Source organism: Filicampus tigris, chromosome 4 (assembly GCF_054856515.1).
Source record: "Filicampus tigris isolate MCC_2025a chromosome 4, RoL_Ftig_1.0, whole genome shotgun sequence".
Classification (NCBI taxonomy): domain Eukaryota; kingdom Metazoa; phylum Chordata; class Actinopteri; order Syngnathiformes; family Syngnathidae; genus Filicampus; species Filicampus tigris.
In genome coordinates, this window is record NC_141220.1 from 17,383,290 (window position 1) to 17,406,855 (window position 23,566).

The following is a 23,566-nucleotide window of genomic DNA, read 5'->3' on the forward strand; positions in this document are numbered from 1 at the left end:
CCTGGTCTGCTTCCCATGGCCTGCATAGCAACAGCATTTTGGGAAAGCAAGATCTGTCTTTCAGAACACACTATATTTATTAGCAAGTTAAACAGGTGCTTCTATGGTTTTTGTTGCTGTTACATTTTTTTTTACAATAGATGTTGTTATTCTCCTTTTTCTTTTGAGCATCGTTTTCTTAGGTTAAAAAGTCCAAAATGTTCCCTTTACCTGTACCCAGCGCAGTGATGTGATGTAATAGATGATGGCTGCTGTGGGTGTGTCATGAAAGCAGATTTCAGTAGACAGTATTCGGCATTTGAGGATATGATTATACACTATTATCATCCATAGACTACTGTTCGATTGAAAAAAGGATACATTTATGTTGACAGTAACTATAAATGCAGTAAGACAAATTAATCGATTTCGCCTTTGAAGCATTTCAATGTAGGACGAAAACACCAAAATCTGTGCCTTATGTTTACAGTAATAGTTATTAAAATAAGATACTGTATATTTTTAATCTGTCTTCAATATATTGTCAGATTACACAATACTTAAGTCTTACTTTATAGTAATGTAGAGACTCTCAAAAGACTGCAATTTCCATCAGTGAGTGAAATTTTGAGTCACTCAGATAATGATCAGAGTCACTTGAGAAATCAAGTAACTTGAAATGAGCTTGACTCTCAGTGGAAAAGGTGGTCACTAAACAGAGTACTCACCTAATTCACATGTAAAAGGTATACAAAAAACACACATAACCACAACTACTACTAAAATAGGGGAATAAGAAACTATCCTTAACAATAAGCGTGTAATCCTTAACAAAAATTTACAAAATGCCACCAGGCATGCTGGGAAATGCAGCATCAACTCCCTCCAATACTTCGATATTCATTAGAGTAGAATACAAAATATACAGATATATGCTACCAAAGATACTCCGCGTTTGGCTGCAAGTAACTGGAGCTACTGAATGATTGCGGTTCACAGATTGTTCGGTAAGGCAGCTGTTAGGCTACATTATGGGATTTGTTGTTTGTGTGTCATTAGCACTTCACATCGCATAGTTAAAATAAGATACTGTGGCATCTTAGCAAATCAGAAGAGAAGGGCTTTCCCTGCATGCTTTGCTCTAATTACAATGATCACATTTGTGTTATCGGGCCTCTTAATGTGTTACTTTGTATGGGCATGTTGTAATATAGTTAATGATGTCTAGCCATGTGCAGTTAAATACTTGCTACCTTAGTGGTGATGAATCAGGCACCTTGAGTTAAAATGCAATTAAAGACACTCTTGGTCTCTTAAAGCATTAGTATGTGCTTGCGTGAATTACAAAGTAATCGTCTCTGACAATAGCGCAGTCGCCTTCTTTTCGAAGTCCTTTATGCTTGCTGTGCTGACCACTGTCATGCTATTTATCAAATGGTCCCCACAGACTGGAAGTACTTCCATACTGGGCTATATCTGACAATTTATATCCAAACATTTCAGTCCAAAATCAAATGAAAAAAAAAACGATTAAAACAACCCGTGAGGCACTAAGTCTGACATGGTTGCTTCAAATTTAACTTCAATTTCCACTTCAGTTGATCATCTTTCCAATTAGATACATGTCATGTGTAAAGCTGACAAAACGATGAAAAGAGGTTTATCATATCCTGCATTTGCACTATTTTTGCAGCAGTATGAATTGGCATTGTGGCACATTGTCATGTGTATTTGTGACTATGTTCACCATATGTAATGTGAACAGTTGGTAAGAACAGAATGTTTCGGCCTTGAGCAGTGGGGCAACGCTAAAGGTTCATCACTGACTGTTGTGCCCTTAGGTGACTCTCATTCTGCTCAGTGGAGTTGCTATCTGTTATCTGTTACTCCACGTCTGTCTATAGGAGGCTCAGGGCCTTATTTGTTTTCCCCCTCGTTGCACTTCAACTTATTTCCCCTCAAATGTGTCTGAAACATTGTTATCTGCGGCCAGACGCCTTTTTCAGCGAGTTATTGAATCATGTCAACTTGCTGTCCCCCGAGTTTGCGACGCAAGCTGTAGAAAAATTAGCCATCGCTTCCACATGACAAGTGGGATCTATTAGTGTGCTCTCGCCCTGCAAAGCATGAGCATCAAGCGGGCCGCCGGGGGACCACTGTGCGCTCGTCTACATCCGGCTCCTGAGGCAGTGGAGCGATGTTGCGGATCGAACAAACCAGCATGAAGAACCGAAGTGGCTCATTGGAAAGCTTGACAATGGAAGAGGCAACAAAGAGCAATACTTTGGCCTTGTTCACTAAGGTGTCATCCAGGCCTGACTCGCATTGGTCCAACCAGGCGCGTGTTTTCTGGGCAGAAAACTAACGACACACAAACAACAAATCCCATAATGTAGCCTAACCGTTTGTGTTTGCAGCTGGTCCTTGAATTACTGATGCGCGATTGCATGCTTTAAGATAGTACTGTATAGTATACACTGATGCATTACACTTCCACACGCTATAACCTTCCAATTTCTGGACCAAAACCTGTTCAGGGTCACAAGGAACCTTGAGACTATCTGAATTTGAGGAGGCGGGGTGCACACTGGATTGGTTACCTATCAATCACAGGCAGACAACCATTCAGACTGGTATTCACACCTATGGGTAATTTTTTTTGTCAGTAAAACGAACATACTTATTAAAAGGGAAAGTCAACCCAGCCATATTTTTTTTTCAAGAATATGTTCGATGCAGGCCCAATAGTTGAAAAAAGGCATTCTGATATGTATTGAGTTTGTGCAATATGAGTTAATGCATCCGTTTTTAGCCATCACTGGTGGCGGCCATTTTGTCACATCTGTCGACTGATAATGACATCACTGTTGCTCAGGTAATGACCAATCACAGCTCACCTGTTTTCTGAAGCTGAGCCGTGATTGGTCGTTATCTTAGTCCTGAGCATCTGTGATGTCATTTTCAGTCGACAGAAGTGACAAAATGGCCGTCCCCTGAGATGGGTAAAATGGCGTGCATTTTGCTGCTAAACTCATATTCCACAAACGTAATATTAATCAGAATGCCGCATTTCAACTCGTGGGCCTGCATACAACATACTCTTGAAAAAAATATGTTTGGGTTGACTTCCGCTTTAACTCATGCAATATTACACAAATGCAATATTACTCAGAATGTTGTGTTTCTAATATTAGTGGGCCAGCATTGAACATTATTCTTCTTCTTCAAAAAAAAATGTTTTGGTTGACTTCCACTTTAAAGGCTGTGGGAGGAAAGCATGGGGAGAATTCACACAGATAGTGGAACAGGAAACTACATTTTGAAGCTCGCTGGTTACATAATTTGCAAATGTATGGACCATTTTTAGTCCATTTGTAAACATTGTACATGAACTTTCCATGTGAAGTTTAGCCTACAAAGTAGTTGTAGATATTCAAAGTTTGGCACTTTTCAACATCCAGAAACTCTCTGTACAAATGTATATCTTTCTTTTTTCAATTCACTGTTTTAACAAGTTTCTTTTTCATGCTTGTGAGTGTCTATAAACTCCCTTACACTGTACTCCTGTTGGTTCCCATTAATTCACATGGGAACGTTCCAAAATGTTAAATCCCTCCACATTTTGATTTTATTATTATAAGAATGACAACATGATACCACTTCAGATTTGTGAAGTTTATTTGACATAGTTTAGATATTTTTTATGTCTGTGTCTATCAGAGATGAATATACATTTGAATGCAAGTCAACCCAACTGAACTTTATTTGTAGAGCTTTTTAAAACAACCACAGCTGCATGTAAAGTGCCGTACATAAAGTAAAAATCAGACATATACTTAAAACAAAGACAGTTAAAAACAATTGACACAATAAAACACTAAAACAATGCAGTCGCATGCTGAGTGTAAATCCAAAGACTAAAAGTGTTTTTTAAAAGTCATCTTGTCAGCATTCATTTGCTCATGTTTTTTTCAGTAGGGGTGCTGACTGAGCACATTATTATTGTTATTCCTTTAATATGTTTTTTTTTTCCCCCCATAGTCCGTAGTGGACAGTGATTTAACTTGTGAATACTGAAGCGGTAAATACCTTGGGTCAGTCACCTTGCTGACCTTGACTTAGACTGCAGGGTATTTACTGCACCACCAGCGTTGCTACTAAAATGCTAATGCTGTATTTATTTGGGCTTGTTTTAAAATCGCTGGTCACAATTTGTCACATTTACACAGTATGGGGTTCCACATTACATACAGTACCGTATATCCAAACGATAATAATTCTCCCTTTTGATTGACACTGTAAGAGGTGTTTTATTTCAACAAAATGACATAGTTTTTCGCTATATCGTGCTCTTTTCCCCTTGTGATATTATACTCTTATTTGCTTTGTCTTTGCAGGTATCTCCGTAACGAAGAAGACACACACATGTAAGTACGCTGACGTTTTGTGAGTTGTTCCCATTGTTTCAAAGATTGTTACTCTGTTTTTCACCGAATTTATATTGAGCAGAAGTTACAAATCGTGACAAAAGTTGACCTCATTTTCATTTTATATTCTGCGTCTTCGGTGAATGTGATTTCACCAAATGAATATCGTGTTGACTTTCTTGTTCCCGCGCACAACACAACAAAGAGGAAATGAAAAATGTCGTCTTATGACTGCTTGCTAATCATGCACAGTCGCAGCAGCCTTCGTGCCGAGGCGCCTCTTTTGTTCTCTTGCAAGAGGCCTTGCAGCCGAGCAAGCGGATGTGGTGTCTTGTTGTGGTTGCTAACCTTTGACTTGCAATCACTCGTGAGAGCTGGGACTGGCCAAGTCGATCATATTAGTAAAAATGAAAGATGCAAATGTATGAAAACAAATGACTTAATACAATACAAGAGCTGTATCAAAAATCCAGCCTTTACTAAGAAAAGACTCTGATAGCGCTATGAATTGAGCGATTTATTATTGCAGTTTGCAAGTTTGCGGCATCACACTTTGACTCTCATGTGAGAGTAACCTAAACTATGACAAACAACTCACACAGTCCACCACTACAAACTGCAACCACAATAACAATCATATAGTGGAATTAATACCTCTGACGCTGTCAATCAAAGCTGAACATTTCTGATCTTTTTTTTTTTCTTTTCTTACATGGCGCCAATTATACTCGAGACTTTCCAAACCACAGCTGCCTTTTCAATTTCAGACTGCTCATGAAGAATTGATGAACAGTCACACCTGTAGAAATCAATGTTCTCCAAGAGAATTGCCAGCTGTTTTGACACGGGTGAAGTGTAGTTGGAAGAGGCATTTGTAAATGCTTTTGTGTATAGCGCAGTGCATGTGCTTGTGTGTGCTCACACCCCGAATTGGGAATGGCAGAAAGTGCACGTGACGGCTATCCATTTGCTCTGATCGCTCTGATGAAACTGGTGGCGAGGGGAAGCCAGAGGGCTTTCCATGAGAGCGATCCGAGTGTTTCAGATTGTGAGAGATTGTGAGCGACTGCTTCTCGCCCTGTAAAACTCCACGGCTCCTTCTTACATCAGACAGAAGGGCAAATAATTTGATCTTCTACACTTCGAGCCTACTCAAACAGCTCCGTGGTAAAAAAAAAAAAACAGTATCTGTTAAGCTATTTGCTTGTCTTGAGGCAATGTAGTGTTCTAAGAAAAATGTGTTATGTTTGAAGGTGAAACAGAAATGCCTTGACCCACCTTCCACCACCACTCTTAATTAGTGTAGCGCTAGGCACCTCCACACCGGAAGGAGTCTCAAATCAAAGAGCATGATTTAGGAGTCTTGGGTTCAAAGCCCTGGGCAGAAACTGGACTATTCTGTCTCATTTCATGAGGAAATATTCAAATCTTGTCCATGGGAGGAAATCAAAGTAAAGGCTCTTAACAAGTAGTTGATTGGTGTGCCTCGTAGATAGGAAGCAGCTCGTCAGAAGTGTGTCCACAAGACGGAGATGAAGGGCCAGTTAGTGGTCAATGTGTGGGGAATAGAGCAAGGTGATTATATGACTTGTGGAAGAAAAATAATAACAATAAGAATAATGAGGTGCAAACGACCTCCTTATTTGGTCATAGTCCTTCCTGGCTGTGTGACAGGCACTGCGTGGGTAATGTATGCACATGTGTGTTTACAAGGTCTTCCAGGCCCAAGGTGTCCTACTGGGATGGACTGGGGTCTCTGCTTGCTCCCCCGCTCGGCCCTTCTGAGTGATCAAACTGCTGGAAGCTTCCCTCCATGCCAGTCCCCTCATCAATATAAATTACAGGGGCAGCTGTTCGCTGGCAGGCTGCTCTCGCTCGCTCTCCTCCGCTTCCCTTTTCCACCCCCCCGAGTGGACTCATCATTGAGCTATCATAAGATGTAGTATTCCAGATGAAAACAGATACTCATGCGACTGTGTCATGCACTCCTCTGAGGGGTTGTTTTTATTGACTTAGCTAGATTTTTCATCAGGCACACTATACTCTCTTATACATGTTTTTTTTTTCGGACAATAAGGCACACTTTCTCAAAAGCTTTCTCATTTAAATCATATTAGATTTAAATGAGAAATCATCTCGGTTCTCTCACTAAGGAGCCTCTGTCCCAATGCAAGGACGGCAGTTCTTTGTCATGACTGGTTAGCACGCCACTCTCACAGTTCAGAGGTCGTGGGTTCGATTCTGGCTCTGGCCTTCCTGTGTGGAGTTTGCATGTTCTCCCCGTGCCTGCGAGGGTTTTCTTCGGGTACTTTGGTTTCCTCCCACATTCCAAAAACATGCATGGTAGGTTGATTGGACACTCTAAATTGCCCCTAGGTGTGAGTGTGAGTGCGGATGTTTGCTTGTCTGTGTGTGCCCTACGATTGGCTGGCAACCAATTCAGGGTGTCCCCCGCCTACTGCCCGAAGACAGCTGGGATAGGCTCCAGCACGCCCGTGACCCTTGTGAGGATAAGCGGTATAGATAATGTATGGATGGATACATTTATATATATATATATATATATATATATATATATATATATATATATATATATATATATATATATATATATATATATATATATATATATATATATATATATATATATATATATATATATATATATATATATATATATATATATATATAGAGGTCACATTCAAAGTGTACAATTTTCTAAATGATTTATCTTGGTCTCATTTTTTCACATTACAAAAACCTGGCATTTGAACAAGGGTGTGTAGACTTTTTAAATCCACTGTGTGCGCTTTCACCTCCCCCCAGGCAGGACCATGCTTCTGTGAGATGAGTTAGGACCTGTTGAGAGAAATGTTTTGCTGCAGCAGATCAGATGCTGGGATTGGACGTCTCACTCCTAATCTTGCATCAAATGCGTGAACTATAGCCACAAGGTGGCTCGCGCACACCCAGAGGTCACGTAGCCAGGATGCTCTTCCTCGAACCGAACAGATCTGCCGATTACTGACCTGGATGCCAAATTCTGCTTGAATCGCTTTTTCTTTTTTTTTTTTTTTTGGGTTAATTTTACATATTGCATCATATTAGATTTAAATGAGCTGCTCCAATCCATCGGTGAAAGAAATAACACACTTAACTTCTAACGGTATTATATATTAGCAATATTAAAAACCATCACAGCTGCATCTCAAATTACCATACAGCTGAATTTGCAAAACTAATACAAGGAGGGGGGCGGTGGGGGGTTAAAACCTTGCCAAAACAATCGTACTCAGTTTTCTCTGACGATAAGCGGTAGGTACATGTGCACAAATAAGAAGACCAAGAGCTTCCTCCCGTATGAGGCTAATGCTTTGTTTTAGGTGGTCATTTAACTGTCTGGTTAGTGTAGTTTGCACTAAATTGTGGCAGAGAATCACAATATTGGAAACCCCTCTCAGTATAATGCAGAACACTTTGACAATATACCACAAAAACTATCATACACATTGTTTAATACCTCCTTCACAGTGTTGCTAAAAATGAGCATTATTCGGTTTTATGGCGGACATTTTGACTGAGCTTCAATTTTTCATCAGCACGATCAGGGGGCCGCGTAAGACCGCGCACTTCTTAACTAAATGTATGACAAAAATGCTATTTTTAATATGGACAAAATATGTGTGTATGCATGTTTTTCTCATCTGGACCAATGTACATCAAGTACCTTAACATATTTCATGCTCAAATGCCTGTATCGGAGATCCACTATTCACCAACAACGGTTTTGAAGCAAACAACAAAATAACCACATACTGTACCGTATTTTTTCCCCAGTGCAAAGGGCTCTCTGCATAAAAATTACCATTCAAAGATTACACATAATTACTAAACAACAAACCAACTTTAAGTGAAAGAACTCATTTTATGCATTTTTGAAACATTTTCACATTATACTATTATCCCGCATGTTGTTCAATTTCCCCAAATGACCAGACAGACTCACTCATCGCATCGCACGTATCAGCTGGGGCTACTCAGACACATCAAGATCATCATTTCTCTCTTTTAGGTACAAAGTTGAGTCTCTGTCCACCCCCCACTTCTGTATTTATCTCCATTGTGCTGACAGACTCCTTACACTGATTGAGAAGCATGGCCTTGCCGCTGCATCTTCATTTATTTGCCCGCAGCGCTTATCGAGTTTCTTTTGCCAAAAACGTGCACACTCACAGAAATAGTCCTGCCAGTCTGTTGTGATGGAACCTAATGATTTACGTTCATGTTGCACTGCCCTACTTGCAGTGATAATCTATCCGTCAGTCAGTTTCACACAGAGCTGGACTTTGTAGGTTGCATTTTCAATTACATGAAACTGGTAGACTTCCAGACAATGTTTTAAGTTACGCTTTAACATTCTTAACTGAAGTAGGTGAAATCACTCTCTTTCGAAGGTGCCTGACACACACATAATGAGGAGGGAGCAGGAAGGTGGAGGGAAAACCCCCAAAACAGTCGTGCACCCTCCATAGATTTTTTTGTTGTTGTGGCCCAATAAAGAAAATAAAGTGCGCTTACCTAATTTTTCTTGCGGAAAGGTTGTGTACTTTTTATTTTAGCTGAAAACCTGTCCCAAATCTGCAATATGTGTTCACCTTTTACAAATATTACAAGCACTGTTTTCACCAAACTCTTCTTAGCATAAATTAAATTTGGTTATATACTTAAATATTTGGTCATCACTATTTTCCATGACTTCTGATTTCAAATTAAATTTGATAGAACTATTTCTAACAACAATGTGTGTGTATATGCAATACTGTGATGAGCTGATTTTCCATTTCCGCAGTCATAACGACCCTCCAAGGGAAGCCAGAACTATCACTACGTGATGAAAATGAGTTTGACACCCCTGCTTTAGATGTTTTGTGAAGTCTCATTTCTGATTACTGATGTTGACGATAAAAATTTCAGGTGAACTTTTGGGGCATTCGACATTGGAGGTTCCACTGTAGTTTGCGGAGTACACATTTCTCAATAATACATGTTCACATACACGTGATGATTTCATCCTTAGACAGAATTGTAATTGACCCTAAATTACACTACGCATCCTGCCCGGATTTGGTTCGGCTGTGTGGGTCTGTTTTTTGTTTTACTTGATCAAACATGAAGTTTATCCCCTTAATAATGCTGTACATTGCCAGTTTAGGAGAATAATAAGTCCCAGTTGCTGGCTAATTTTGCTTGGCAACAGGCGCACTCCTGCGGAATGGCCCAGGGCACTATAAGCTGTCTGTGTGTTGCTTCACTGTTCCCCGCTCGCATGTTGTTTGAAGGTATTTCATCACATTGTTGCCTTGATTCAGCTCTGTGGGGATTTGCTAGTTGTACTCAAGTGGGAAGTGCATCCAGTGCGTTGTTAAGCCCGGGCTGGTAATGAAGATCAGCCGGCATCGGGTCCCCAGAGCTGAGAACTGAGATAGTCTGGAGAAAGATGCTCGGTGCAGATGTAGCGACGCGGGCCGAGCGCACACTGGCGCAGAGGAAGCAATGTGCTACGCTGAAGCACAGCAAAGCAAAAAACAAAACAACAACAAAAAAAAAAAACAACAAAAAAGATAACAATAGTGGTAGAACTTACTGTAAAAGCTGACATTCAAAAAAATCCCTTGTAATATTGCCTTCATTATGTTCAAAGATAACTTCATTCATTTTATTGTTGTTTTCATTTTTCATTGACTTGACAAGGCAGGACACCACAAAGCACTGACGCACTTTCCGGGAAAAGTTATTTCGCTCTCAGCATGGTACTTTTTTTTTTTTCTCTCAGAGACATAAATTGTCTTTTTTCCTCTCCTCCCCCACTGAAGGTTAGGTTTTGTCACCCCTTTTGTGTTTGCTCCACAAAAGGAGTATTTTCTTTTGGGATGTTTGGGTTTAATCTATCATTTTTTTTTCGGAAATAGGTCAGTGTAATCACAACAGTGAGGGATGGACAGTGGCTGTTAAAGGGAAATCAATAGAGCTATCTATTTGTCGTAAACCAGGCCAGCGTGATTTTTCTCCATTTTTTCCTGCCGGCCATACTTTCTCTGCTCCAACACAATATAGCAGGACCTCATTTTTCAGTAAATGCATTATATCTGCCATTTTGTGAAATTGCAAATGGCCTTTGTACATGTACTTTCTTTACATAAGTTCCTCTGGGCTGCTTTTGATCACCTCCTGGGGGCCCAGAACCTTTTCTAAGGAGGAGAGTGGCGAGGGAAGCGGAAGGGGTGCATGACAGCTTTTTGTGCGGACGGGGGTGCTCTGCCTTTGTTGCCGCTTAAGCTGGTTCTTTTCTCAGTCTTTCGGAGAAGCCTAGAGAGGCCTCGTCAGCCTTTTTCCCTCACCCCCGTCCCCTATTGTGCGTCACCCGCAAGCTGAAAGGGTCCGCCGCAAAGTGTTGTCAAACTGGAAAACAAGAGTAACTGACGTGTGACAAGGACACAATGCCTGGATGGGCCTGCCAAAAAAAGGAAGCGGCTCCATCTGCTGCCGACCGTTTCATTTCTTTTCTCCCGCCACCTCAGGTGAGGTCGAAGGCTGCGCCCTCAAGCGGTCGGTGTGGCTGGGAGGGCTCGGGCAGCCTCTCGCTCGCGGCCTGCCCTCGCGCGAGCGCATGTTATCCATCACACATCAGGTCGTCCATGCGCACAAAGTCACACACAGTCGTAGCGCGACCGTGTCAGCATATATTGGAAGGTTTGATACATGGAGGGCGACGGAAGCGGAGGTCATGGAGATCCTCCAGTTTTGATACTGACCGATGCGCAGAGGGACGCTCAAAGATTGGGGGCGGGGCTTCACGGAACGTCCTTGCGCCATCGTCACCGTCGTCAGGTTCCTCCATCTCAGCCGTGCGCGCTTGTCTCGTGATCACAGCTATTCTCCACGACCGTATCAGATCAGTTGAGACGGAGGTGCACGTCTGCACCAATTACACAGTAGTGAAATGGAGAACAAAATCAATTTTCAGCAATATTCCTTGGTGGCTTTTTGCAGATGCTGATGCAATATCAGGCACAAATTAAGCCAAGTAAAATTCATATGCATAATTTAACAATTCCTGAATTATGCACAATACTACTGAACAAACCTTGCATATAGTTATCTCCTTCATAGAATTATTTTAAACAAGAGCACTCACAGAGTTGCAGACTTCCGATAAGGCTTTAAAAATTGACAGTAAAATCAACGATTTTCAAAGTTGGCTTCAGCCTTGTATCTTAACATTACGGTTTCAAAATTTGCTCAGTATCAAAGGGAACCAAATTACCACCACATAAGATTTAAATGTACAGCTACGTATATAAACATCTGAACATTAAATTCCTGCCAAATGTGTGATCTGGTTCACATCCAGATGAAACCTGGTTTGACATTATAAGAGTAAAATTATCCGCATGATACATTTTGGACTATGACACAAATGTAAAGGTATGATTTGGGGAAAAGTGTTTGCAGATCATTCCAAATAAAAATAGACAGGACGTTGGGTACAAATACTCAAACGGCCAAACCTATTGTGATTAAAACAACATGTATTTTTTAAGAGATAACAGTAGGTGTGAGGAAGTGAAGATTTTAGGGGCAAAAACAAACAAGGTGTGCATGCGTTATGATGTGAAGATTGCCAACCAAGAATCTTTTTTTTCTGTTTGGCAAAGTGAAGCACAAAAAAAGTGACATGTTGAAAGAAGAAAGCAAAAATGCTCACAATAGCTTTGGGTGATATACATTGACGTTTGTGCTGATCACATTGTGTGCATTTTGTTGAATCTGCTTTATTAGAGAAAAGCTGTTTTTTTTTTTTTTGCTCTTTCTTCTCCCGCTTGCCATTAATTTGTGTTTCTGTGGGTGTGCAGTGTGAGAACAGGGAGACGTGGTGGTTAACCCATTGTGAAGTTAGCCGTCATCATTAAGATTCTCAAGATAACAGGCATGCGGATTTCTACTGCTCAGCATTATGGGATCCCAGACATCAAAGGCGGGTTTTCATTCTACTCTGTCTGAGGCAGTGTGAGCGGGAAATAAAGAAACAGCAAAGGAGATATCGAGTCAGGAAAATAAGCCATATTTGCACAAGAGAGTCGAGTGTACACCTGCTTCATATTGGTTCCAATAGAATTCACGTTACCAGATTTGTGTCATTTACATCCAAAGTTTCGAGCTGGTCTTGGTCTAGTTTGATTTTTGTGAAAAACTCGTAGAGGGACAGAAACTATGTCTATTATTGTATATTTGAATTTTATTTATAGCTATATAATATTTTACCCAACACAGACAAGAATATTGTTACGCTTGCATAAAGTGAATGAATGAAATAATCACACACAAATATATGAAATAAGGCTCCAAAATAATTCAAAGTAGAGCTCACCTTTCAGCTTTAAAATGTTGTGGACCTGTCCACTGTGTCTATAGTCAGTGTGCAATTGTATTAAACAATTAACTTTTGCTTTGCTGTCCTTTTTATGTGAGGACCCACACACAACATCATCATGAGAGGCTAACTCATTGGATGACCCTGCCGCGGTCGAGTAAGTTTGTTAGCTCGCTAGCTAGTTAGTTTATGGGCTAGGGAATGTACTGTTACAGTTACAGTTACCTTTCCCTTACACTAAGTGTCTCTGTTGTGAGGATTTCCGCACGGTGTATTGAGAGATGTTGTGTCATATTTAACAAACTCAATGCTGGTCAGCTATTCTACGAGCCCACTAGCAGCTAATAGCTATTAGCAGTCTAGTAGCAGGTCAATTCGTACTGGGGCCATCCAGCAAGGCTTCGACTTGCTCCACCTCGGAAAAGTTATCTTTTGAGGTTTGTGGACTAGATGATACAAAATAAAGTGCATCAGTGGCTGTGTCAATCATTGACCACTTGTGGGGGCATTACAAAATGTTCCAACTAACTATGGAATGAACGATGGAACGATTCCAAACTTTGGACATTCTCTGTCTTTTACGGACTAAAAAAATTAGTAGTTATATTTCGCTTTTTGTTGTAAAGCACTTTTGGAAGGTGAAATAAAACTTTGTTTACTATTAAATAAGACATACTTCTAGGACTGAAATGATTAATCAAGTAAATTCAATAGTTCGGAAAGTTAGATATACTCCTTCTGTGCTTATTTGTAATGGACTTTTTTTTACTAACATGTTAACATGTTAAAAAAAAAAAAATTAAAATCATGCTAAGTAATTTAGATTTTGGTGGGTGAACACATATTCTACCATTCTTCTGTCACACTTCAAGTCATGTATTGCTTGCGTTTAAAACTAATCAAGTACGAAATGCAGTATGTTGAATTTGATCATAGTCTTAATACCATTTACATTCTTTTGACATCAGTAATGCAATGCTCAGATCCCTCCTTCATGTGACGCTATTGTGTATTTAGCATTACATCAGAGGAAGATGGAACTAGTGTGTGAGACTGTTGAATGTACAAGAGAGGGAAATATGCTGCTCTCCTTTATTGTGTTGGATTACAGAATCAAGGTCGACTCACAAGACACAGAGCAGCATTATCCCTTAATCCCGTGTTTTGGTTTCAAATAGCCTTTTTACACCTAATCTTCACAACTAAAATGACAAACATGAAAATCGAGGCAGGTATTTAAATGTGCATTAACTGTGGTAGTAAGGTCAACGGCTTACGCTGACTATGAGAGTCTCCTAATCAGTATATTACATGAAATAGCAGATGATCAGGTGTTTGCCACTAATGTTGTGCGTATTATAGAGGACTTGTGAGTCTTGTGTTGGAATGCCTTCCGGCAGTTTGAGATGGATAAATCGGAGAACTTTTAATCCAAACTGTGACTCATTTCATGTTTGTTTTTCCCTCATTTTCCCCCTCGCTTCACAGTAGTATATTACTATAAGAGCTCATTAAATTTCATCTGGTCTGTTGCACAGCTTTACGGGCACACTTAAACCTGCCGGGTCAAAAGTAAGCAAATATACCCAAAACATTGGGTTGAGGATTCTGATTCAATAGGAAGTAAAAACCACTCGTACTGATGAGTTAAAGTTACCAAATGTGTTCAAAATCCACAGCTCCCCAACGAGAGGGTGAGTGAAAACAACCCAGCATTTCTTAATATGGTTGAGTGGCAACCTTCCAGCAATGCAGATCCCATCGACGGATCGGGTCGCACCGTGCCCGTCAGGCTCGGTTTTAGCGAAGCAAGAGCAAACTTAAAGGTGCTGTGAAAGACTAAAAGTGGGCCAGCTGTGGCTGCCTCCTGTTGACCTACCTTGTTCAGAGGGTCCAGGTACAGACTGATGACAGGACTCCTCCTCAGCGGACCACATTACTAATGTGTGAGGGTGCGAGAGGAGCGCACCCTGTGATGAATCACACCCCTGCACCTATGGCATCCTCATAAGTCTAAAGTAAAAGAGCTGAGCGAGTGCACGGTAAAAAAAATGAAATAAAATAAAAATACCTTTGTTGGATCCACCATGTAGAAACTCTCCACTCTCGGCCTGTGCAAGGAGGATAAGGGAGGAGGCTAAGTGATGCATGTCGCACATCGCCCCGAGAACCACCTCAATCTTCAAGGAAGCATGTATTCCCTGTGGTGGGTCAGTTGTTTTTATAAAGCACTGAAAAGTTGCTCGCTTTGTAATAAATGAGGGTAATCTGCATTGTGTTGACTGGATCGTCTCGCTGGACCACTAAATTAAGTCACACTGAACATTAAGTGTGTTCTTTCAAGCTACAAGTCGTTCTTCCAAGTATCCAAGCAGTTGTGGGGGGAAATGACGGCCTCATTATTCACAATGACAGAATAAAGGTTGTTTCCTCTGGATGGAGGTTTTGTTACTCAGTCGAGGGGTGAAGCATGTTACGGACCCGTTACATTTTGGTGCCAATCGGCAAAAAGCTATACTGTAGATCCATCTTTTCTTCCTTTTTTAGCATTCCAAACAAACCAATTTCCCACCAATGTTTTAGTTGCTAATGTTTTCTCAGTTAATAATGCCTTGGGGGAGGTCTGTGCTCTACTTATGTATGTATACGAAATACTATAAAAAATAAAAAAACTAAAACAAAATGTCAATAGTGGAACACAGGGCTGCAAGTAGAACACTAAAATGGCTGTGTTTTAGTTTAATAACTCTTCAGGATGCAAACCTACATTGTTTACTTTCTTAGAACACATTTTAGAACAATCTCAAGAACATAGTGATGAACCAGGCTCACTATTGTCGGTACATAAAGCTTTAAAGAAAAGAGAAGAAACAGACTACACTGCTCCTGTGCAAGCTTACCTTTTGTCATCCATTGCTGAGAAATGTGTGCTTCTGAAAGTACTTGAGCTCTCAGTGTGGGCCCCCCCAAAAGTAAATGAGCTGAGATTGTAATCAGAATTTTGTTGATTGTTTATGATACATATAATTGGAGGATATCTGGTAGGATACCATAGTTGTCTACAACCATGCGTTTCTTGCTTTAATTAGTTAGTTTGGCAGGCGCATACACGGCTGTTCTGTTTTCTTGTTTGTTTCTCGCCTCAAGCCAGAAGGTTAACTATTTTAGTTTACACGCCTACCTGCCCCCCTTAGATCCGGCGTCGGGTTATATTGGTGATGTTGGGGAGTGTGTCGGTCGGAGGCTAGGTGATACATCACACACTCCGGGGGGTCTCCCTGCTCTGCTCCTCAATAATGAAGTTCATTCGTTAACTTCTCCCTCAAAGGCCAAGTTCCCCCGCTGCCCTTTTCAGCCGCCTTTGCAACTCTTACCGGAGTCACCCGACCAGTGGAGAAAAAAACCCCACATCATCATGCTTTTCCCCTTGACAGGCCCAGCGGTTGCCGTTGCGGGGCATGAAGAATAAGCAGGTCCATTACCAATCCCTCATGCCTGGTTATGGGCATAATTATCACAGGGAGAATGACCTGCTCTGTTTGGTTTGCTGAGGAGGAGCCGCACCTTCCTAATCACCTCCTACTTCCCTCCTGTCGTCCTCATGCCACGGTGATGGAGCTGTTTTTTCGGGATGGGTGGTGTGGCTCTTGCCAGTTCATTAGAATTCACAGGGTTCCACCTCCCCGCATAGCCGGGCTAAGCCTCTCACACAGGCTGCCGTGCCTGCGATAATCTCCCCACCTTCTTCCCCTTTTCTCCCATCCTTTTCCCCTCCGTCCCCAAGGGCAGCCTCGCACAAAAGAGCTCGGCAGCAATTCATTGTTAAATCTCATTCCTATTGATCTATTGAAATATTGTTCCACGGGATGTGCCATGGCGCTCCAGCAGTGCCAGTGATCTCTTTTCACCAACCAAGTAAACGGATTCTTTCCACTGAGTGACAACCTTTGTTGGATAACTCGACGTGCGTATTGTTTAAGGCCGCGTTAATCAATGCGAGAGCCATTGCGGTGGATCGCGAAACCCTCTGTGTGCAGCTAAAGAGCCCGAAGACGGAAAGAAATAGCCACAAGCCCAGAAATGGCACTTACAACCGTGCAGCCACTAAAACAAAACTGCGGGTGTAAATAATAAATGTCTTGCCACGATTGCCTGCAGGGGTCATTTAATGTAAAGCAGGCGTGTAAATCTCCTTAAACTTGGGACTGGCCTAGCTGCCATGGTGATTTGAATGCTAAAGCCTTCAATTCAATTGATTTGGAAATACCTGGGGCTCTTATGTTAGTGTTTACGCAGAAAAATACATTCAATCGGAGCACTATAAATACCTGTAAAACAAAAGGCTGCGGCCTTGTCAAACATTTACCGTCTTGTTGATTTTGATTATATGACAGTTGACAGTTTTGCACTCCACCTATGCACGAGCGATATGCTTTCATATCGCACCATTTTGACCCTTCTGTTCTATAAATATTGTGTGTGTGTGTGTATGACAAATTCAAAGACAGTGGAGCTGTGTTGCCCTGTGGCGACTGCATGTAAAGGATGCATGGTGGCGTGTGGTCGCGGTGTCATCACATTGGGATCGCATGAATAAAATCAATCTTAAAGCTGCGACATTACTTCGCTGAACACACAACAAATCTTATTCAAACTTGTATTTGGTTCAGGCATACACTCTTAAAACTGCTGGGTCAAAAATAACCCACGTTAGGACCCCCCCTCGAAAATTAGATGATGCATATCAAGGGGATATCTTTTAAAGCAATTGGGTCAAAGGGCTCTAACCCAGCGCTGGGACAAAAAGATACCCAGTTATTGCTGGGTTATACTGTATGTACCCAGCACATTGGGTTGAGGGTTTGACCCAGCATGTTGGGTCAAGATTTTGATCGAACAAACTACTGTAGGCATACTGATGAGTTAAACCTACCAAGAAATCGGTTGTCAACTTAAAAGTGGTTACAAACAATACAGTACCACTTTTATTACCCACCTTTTCTAAGAAGAAGAAGAAGAAGCAACTTTTCTCTTTTTGACTGGGATTTGAATCTGATTCTTGTGTCCAAAGGCAACTGTGTTACCCACTGAGCCATCCAGCCGCCGCCAACATTTTCTTGGAATGTTACATTGCATTTACTTCGACTTCTGTACACAAAAATGTCTCCCTCTTTGTCTAAAATACCCCAACCAAATCTTCTGATCGGACCTATAATTAACCCATCCTTGGGTAAAATGTACCCAATCTGCTCAAAAGCCACAGCTACCCAGCGAGTGGGTTAGGAAAATAACCAAGCACATTTGAGTGTGTACACTCTGTGCTCCTGTGGACTTATTCCAACATCCTTCTCTCTTTTCACTGTGTATATTTTTCAGCATGTTGTTTTTGTGATTTATTGAAGTCTTCCCACAAGCCCGCAGGAAATTGTTTGAAATGGCCCTAAATTGGTTTAGGATTGTGCTGTGTGGGCTGGTGCTATTATGGCTCTAATATTATACCCGACACTCCTTGGCATCTATATTAAATTGATCTGTATTGTTTTCATGGAGTGCTTGTTGCAGCTTGTTAATTCTACCGCTGCTTCGGGCATGCTGGCGAGTTTGGAAACACCCTGGTGGCTCCGTTTGGGGAATTTAAGCCTCCATTCTTTTTTCATACTTATCACCGGACAAGCTCTGGCACACAACCAGGGAGCCCATTGCCGTTTATCCACAGAGGTCAAAGGTCGGAGAGTGCAACGACATGCAAACGACAAAGGTCTCCTGTCTCAGACGTCGGCCCGGAATAGTTAGCGTGGCTCGCTCTGCCGCATGGTGAGTGAGCGTGTGCATGTGTGTGTAGAATGGCTACTGACAGACTGCTAATGAGGCTATTATCAGTTCTGGTCCGCTCCTCCTCTCGGGGGGCGCCAGGCCGATGCTGCTGCGCCTCATCTCAATTGAATTCAATTCCACAAAGCTTGTTTACAAGAAGTACATTTGGGTGAATGAATCCAAGAGGAGGGAGACTCATTGCTCATGACTCGATAAATCGACATGCAGACACTTAGCGTTTGTATGGGTGGTTATCACAAAGTATGGTCCAGGGGTGTGACATAAGAGGCCAAAAATGAACACGTTCAAAACCAGGCCAAAATGATATGTGCTTTAAATCAAATCTTCCAGCAGTTTGCTCAAAATAAAATAACAATAATTCACTCAGCCCTTTGTTCGCAAGAAATTGTTGAATGTCATGGTCTACTTCATCGTGTCATATTGGAGCATTTGGTACCTAGGCACCAAGCACTGAGGAGTCAATTAACAAAAATATTTGTCATTCTTTTTATATTTGAACAGTTTTACCACCTTCATACAAAGATATTCAGTTGAAAACTCATACAAATGTCCAATTGTATGTACAAAATTAACCCTGAATGGTGGACAATGGCCGCCATGTTAAAGCGTAACATTGGAGGCAAATAATCAGTGTTTGCTTTGCAAAATACCTAATGCCTGCAGTTGAACTGTGTGTCTTTCAAATTTTTCTGACTCGTGCAAGAACACACTTACGCAGAAATAGAACGTGCAAATAGCATGAAATAATTTATCTGATGATCTAGTTTATTGAACGTGCGTTACCAATAAAATTGGACCCCAAGCTTGACAAGTAGCTTACTCTTTCATCGTAGGGTAAAAACATCGGATTTTGCAGAGTACCCATTGAACTTCTAGATGAACTTACTTAAGTCATTCCCGTGGTAGTATATTGGGCATTACAGTAGTAGATCATCTGTGGCACCTTGTGAACACACGAGGACGCGAACCTAAACACATTTTTTTCTGGCGACGTATTATCACATTATGGACGCCGTTGGACTCGATTACACGGTATTGTGTTGCATTGACATTCTGCCAGTTTATTAGTCACAACTATTTTTGTAACAGCTGCATTTTAAGGGTATAAAGTGCTGTCTCAGGTGGTGTAAGCCGTAAGGTGCTATCTAATCCGCTTCAAATTTTTAAACATTCTTAATTGTCACACAAGTGTAAAAAGAGGTGAATTACTTAAAATGTAAAAAAGAAATGAAAGACAACCAAAACACAGATAATACGTGACAGATATGAAAATGGGAATCTTATTGTTTCAAATGTGAGTCTGCTCATACATCTGTACCGTATACTGCATAGACTTGATCCTTTCATGCTAATGAAACAGAAGTCTGGCGAGGGATGCTGACATGATGTGATGTCTAGCTTTATTTGACTTAAAAAGGACAACTCTTCCTGAGAATGCCGGTTAAATTCCTATTTGTGCGACTTCGGGGAAGTTCCACTGTAGTGCATTTTTCTAGATAACGTGTTGTCATTGTGTATATTAATGCTCAGTGCCATAGTTGTAGCTGTAGCCTGGTGTCATGAGAAACTAATGCACTGATTATTGAAAAATATTACTGTTTCACTACTTATTTCTTGTGAAAAAATGATTATACACTCACTGTAAAATAATGGTGTGAACTGTGGTATTTCTTTTCAGTGTTATGTGTGTGCTAAATAATTCCAGTAAAGGATCGCATGTGCCAGTATGATCATCACTATGTAAGTTTCTGCACCCTCTTACGATTCAAATGTCAATATTTTCTTTGCATCAGGACATCTTTGCAGGTTATTATTAGGTAAAGAGGCACTCATGTTGCTGGGCAGACAACGTCTCACGAGAATAGTTAGTCTGTGGCCAAAAAAGATTCCCTCCGCCCACCCTATTGTGCCAAAGCAAACGTCAGAACAGACAATAAAGATTGTAATAAGTATCATTTTAAAACGGTTTAACATTTCACCACCCCTTCTTAGTGCGTGTGGTCACAAACAGGAAGTGGTCTCATGCGCTGTGGATGTCTAGTAAGCTGTACATGCACTCACTGTATTAGGTACACCTGTACAATCATAAAAGATCTGATGAAAGAATTCTGCCTTTTTTTTTTTTTCGTGATGATAATGCCCAGCTTTGCTTTGACGTGAACGAGATCAGATCATGTGCAATGACTGAGAGATTGCAGTAATGTGTTAACAACACCGCATTACTGCCAGCAGACCGTCAGGACCTTGAGAGGTTAATCAGTGCTCTAATCAACATGTATCAGCAGCTTATTGGCATTCTGTCACAAGCAATGTGCAGCAGTCAGGGAAGAATGCGGCCAACAGCAAATGTTAGCTGGAAAAATCTCTCCTCGGGGAGAACCAGGCATTGATATGCATTTTCATGACTTGTCATATAACCTTTTAGAGGGAATTCAATGTAATGCATTCATACTTGAAAATGTACAGTTCTAGCCTGGGCCCATACAATAATTAGTAGGCTACATTACAAGTTTGATTTTCAAAGCAAAAAAGGTATCTCTTTCTTTGTCGATATTGATTGACAGACAGTATATGTATATATGGCATTTTTTTGTCAAATGGTTGAAATAGCTTGCTTGACTTCAAGTTAAAGTTCTTTTTCAAGTTACTTTGAAAATGGATTGTTAGGTAACAGAAAAAAAATGGTTGCTATATCTCAGTTATTATTCATTCCATATGACAATTTGAAATCTGGTACAGATTTTAGCAAGAATCATGGAAGTTGACGCATATGATTTGCTTTCGCGGGCCACAAAAAATAATGTGGCGGGATAGATCTGGCCCCCGGGCCTTGAGTTTGACACAAGTGTTCTGTACTGTACATTTGGTCAAATTAAACTGTGTTTTGCTATGTTATTATGCAGTTGCGTATTTGGGCACATGAGGAAAATCCGGAAGCTGTCACATCAATTAAATTGCTGTTGTTTACAAGCCTTTAATCCTATGTTTTGTTGCTTCCCGTCCAGGTATTACAAATGAAAGCTCATTGCTCTGTGTTCAAACTACTGTGTGGGAACCTGTGGTAGTTTCCAGGAAGACTGATAGAAGAGACACTTTGAAAAGCAACCACAGATTGTGGCAACGGCAGTTAGGTTATTTTGACTCATCGGGTGAAGATTTTGCCCCGGTGAAAATGAGACGACTTCAGCATCTCTGACGTTATTTTCAATACTTCACTAGCGGCTGATTACTTTCGATCCCAGGCACGCTTCAATTGATGCTATCAGGTTCAGCATGATATTCTGTTCATTAGATGCGCCGCAATAAGAGACCATTGTTGACACAACGCGAGTTAATATGTTTAGTGTCCCTAATGGATCACAGGGGTCTTAATGAAACGTTGTCATGGAAAGATTTATGTCGCAACGGCTGTTGAGCGCTCATTTCCATATTGTATATGGTAGGCATACCTTTATTCAATTATTAGGACACAGTAGAAGGCGTCAAATGAATAATAAATACATTTAGAATTCAAAATGGGAATAAATAAATATTCAAATCGTCTGTAACAATTGCATAGTTAATGTGCAATTCGGTCCCGGTGGAAGCATCATCATTCTCTTGCAAATACACAGCGATGCAGTCATGTTGTTAATGTCAGACACATCTAAAGAGAATGTGAAATGAGCCTTCACAATCTCCAAATTTGAAATATTCATGGTGTAAACAAATATTTATTTTATCCCCCTCCTCTTTTTTTTTCCTCTCCATTTTCAGATTTGAAATATTGTAACGTCTGAAAGCGAAGCCTCGCACTGTTTGTCTTGAGATAATACGAGAAGCAGCTTGTTCGGGGAAATGCCAAATGCAACGTGGTTATTGGCCAAGGCTGGATTGCACTAAAACCAGAATATTGTATCAGAGGGAGGCAGCTGGCTACGAGTCAGAACAGATTATCATATGAGGATGAGCGAAGAGGAGGGGGTTGGCAGTGGGGGGTATATAGAAGGAGAGAGAGCGGCAGAGACGGGCATGGTAAGCAGGGGGCGAGAGCGAGGCGAAGAAATCCTTGCGAGAAACTCATCGCCTGGTCGCTGTGGGGCGGTGGGGAGGGTGGTTAGGGGGAGGGCTCATCCGAATCCTTTCGCCCCTTCTTCACCTGTCAAAATGAGTGTGTGAGATCTGTCAATGTGTGTGTTTGTGTTGGATGCATGCAAAGCCTCTGAGAGGTCAGAAAAAGAAGCTGTGGCTCCACTCATCTTCTCAACTCTGCTGGCAGACATCTGGCCCCCACACTGATCACTCATAGAGAGAAATTACACATCCCATCTTATCCATCTTCTACTATTTTAGCTTCTGATGTCTCTCTTCCCCTATCCTCTCATCCTGGTGTTGCAATTTGCCCCTTTTTACTCCACTTTATACTTGACATTGCACCACAGAGAACAAAAGTGTGAACCGGTGTCTGCTAGTTTTGACTGCGGAAGATAAGGGCACACTTGGATAAATGGTGGGGGGGGGGGTATGGGTGGTGTGTGTGTGTGTGTGGGGGGGGTTGCTGTGTCTCGCAGAGGCGGGCACGCTCGACTGCAATCAGCGGGAAGGCGGCCAAGCTTCCCTGCCTGAGCTCTCAGCGCCCCTACTGGCTGCACGCTGTGCCAATCAAAGGGCGGAGGAGAGAAGAGGAGAGGAGGGGGGTAGGAGGAGACGGAGTGGGGGAGGAGTCAGAGCAGAGCGCTGATGTCACAGTCACATGGATTCTGGTGTGGTCATGCTCCAAGGCTGAGAGGCAGAGAGCTGTGCTGGCCAGCTGCTGCTGAAACAGCAGTGAAAGGGGCTTTGCGCGGGGTGATAGTTGTTCTCTTATGGACCGGAAGCTTAATGATGTATTTTGTGATTTCAGCTATGAAAGGTA

At 41.4% G+C, this 23,566-nt stretch overlaps 1 protein-coding gene across 3 annotated transcripts in view; it reads left to right on the plus strand.

Moving 5' to 3' along the window:
- The window catches only part of roraa (RAR-related orphan receptor A, paralog a), a 237,735-nt gene that overhangs the window by 150,093 nt on the left and 64,076 nt on the right, over positions 1 to 23,566 (plus strand). For 2 of the 3 annotated variants that reach the window (XM_086028198.1, XM_086028197.1), the window contains one exon: positions 4,377 to 4,406. In XM_086028198.1, coding sequence (XP_085884324.1) covers positions 4,377 to 4,406 — 30 coding nt within the window. Of the gene's footprint in view, positions 1 to 4,376; positions 4,407 to 23,415; positions 23,564 to 23,566 lie in introns of those variants that run through there. The other variant, XM_086028199.1, reaches the window with a different exon arrangement.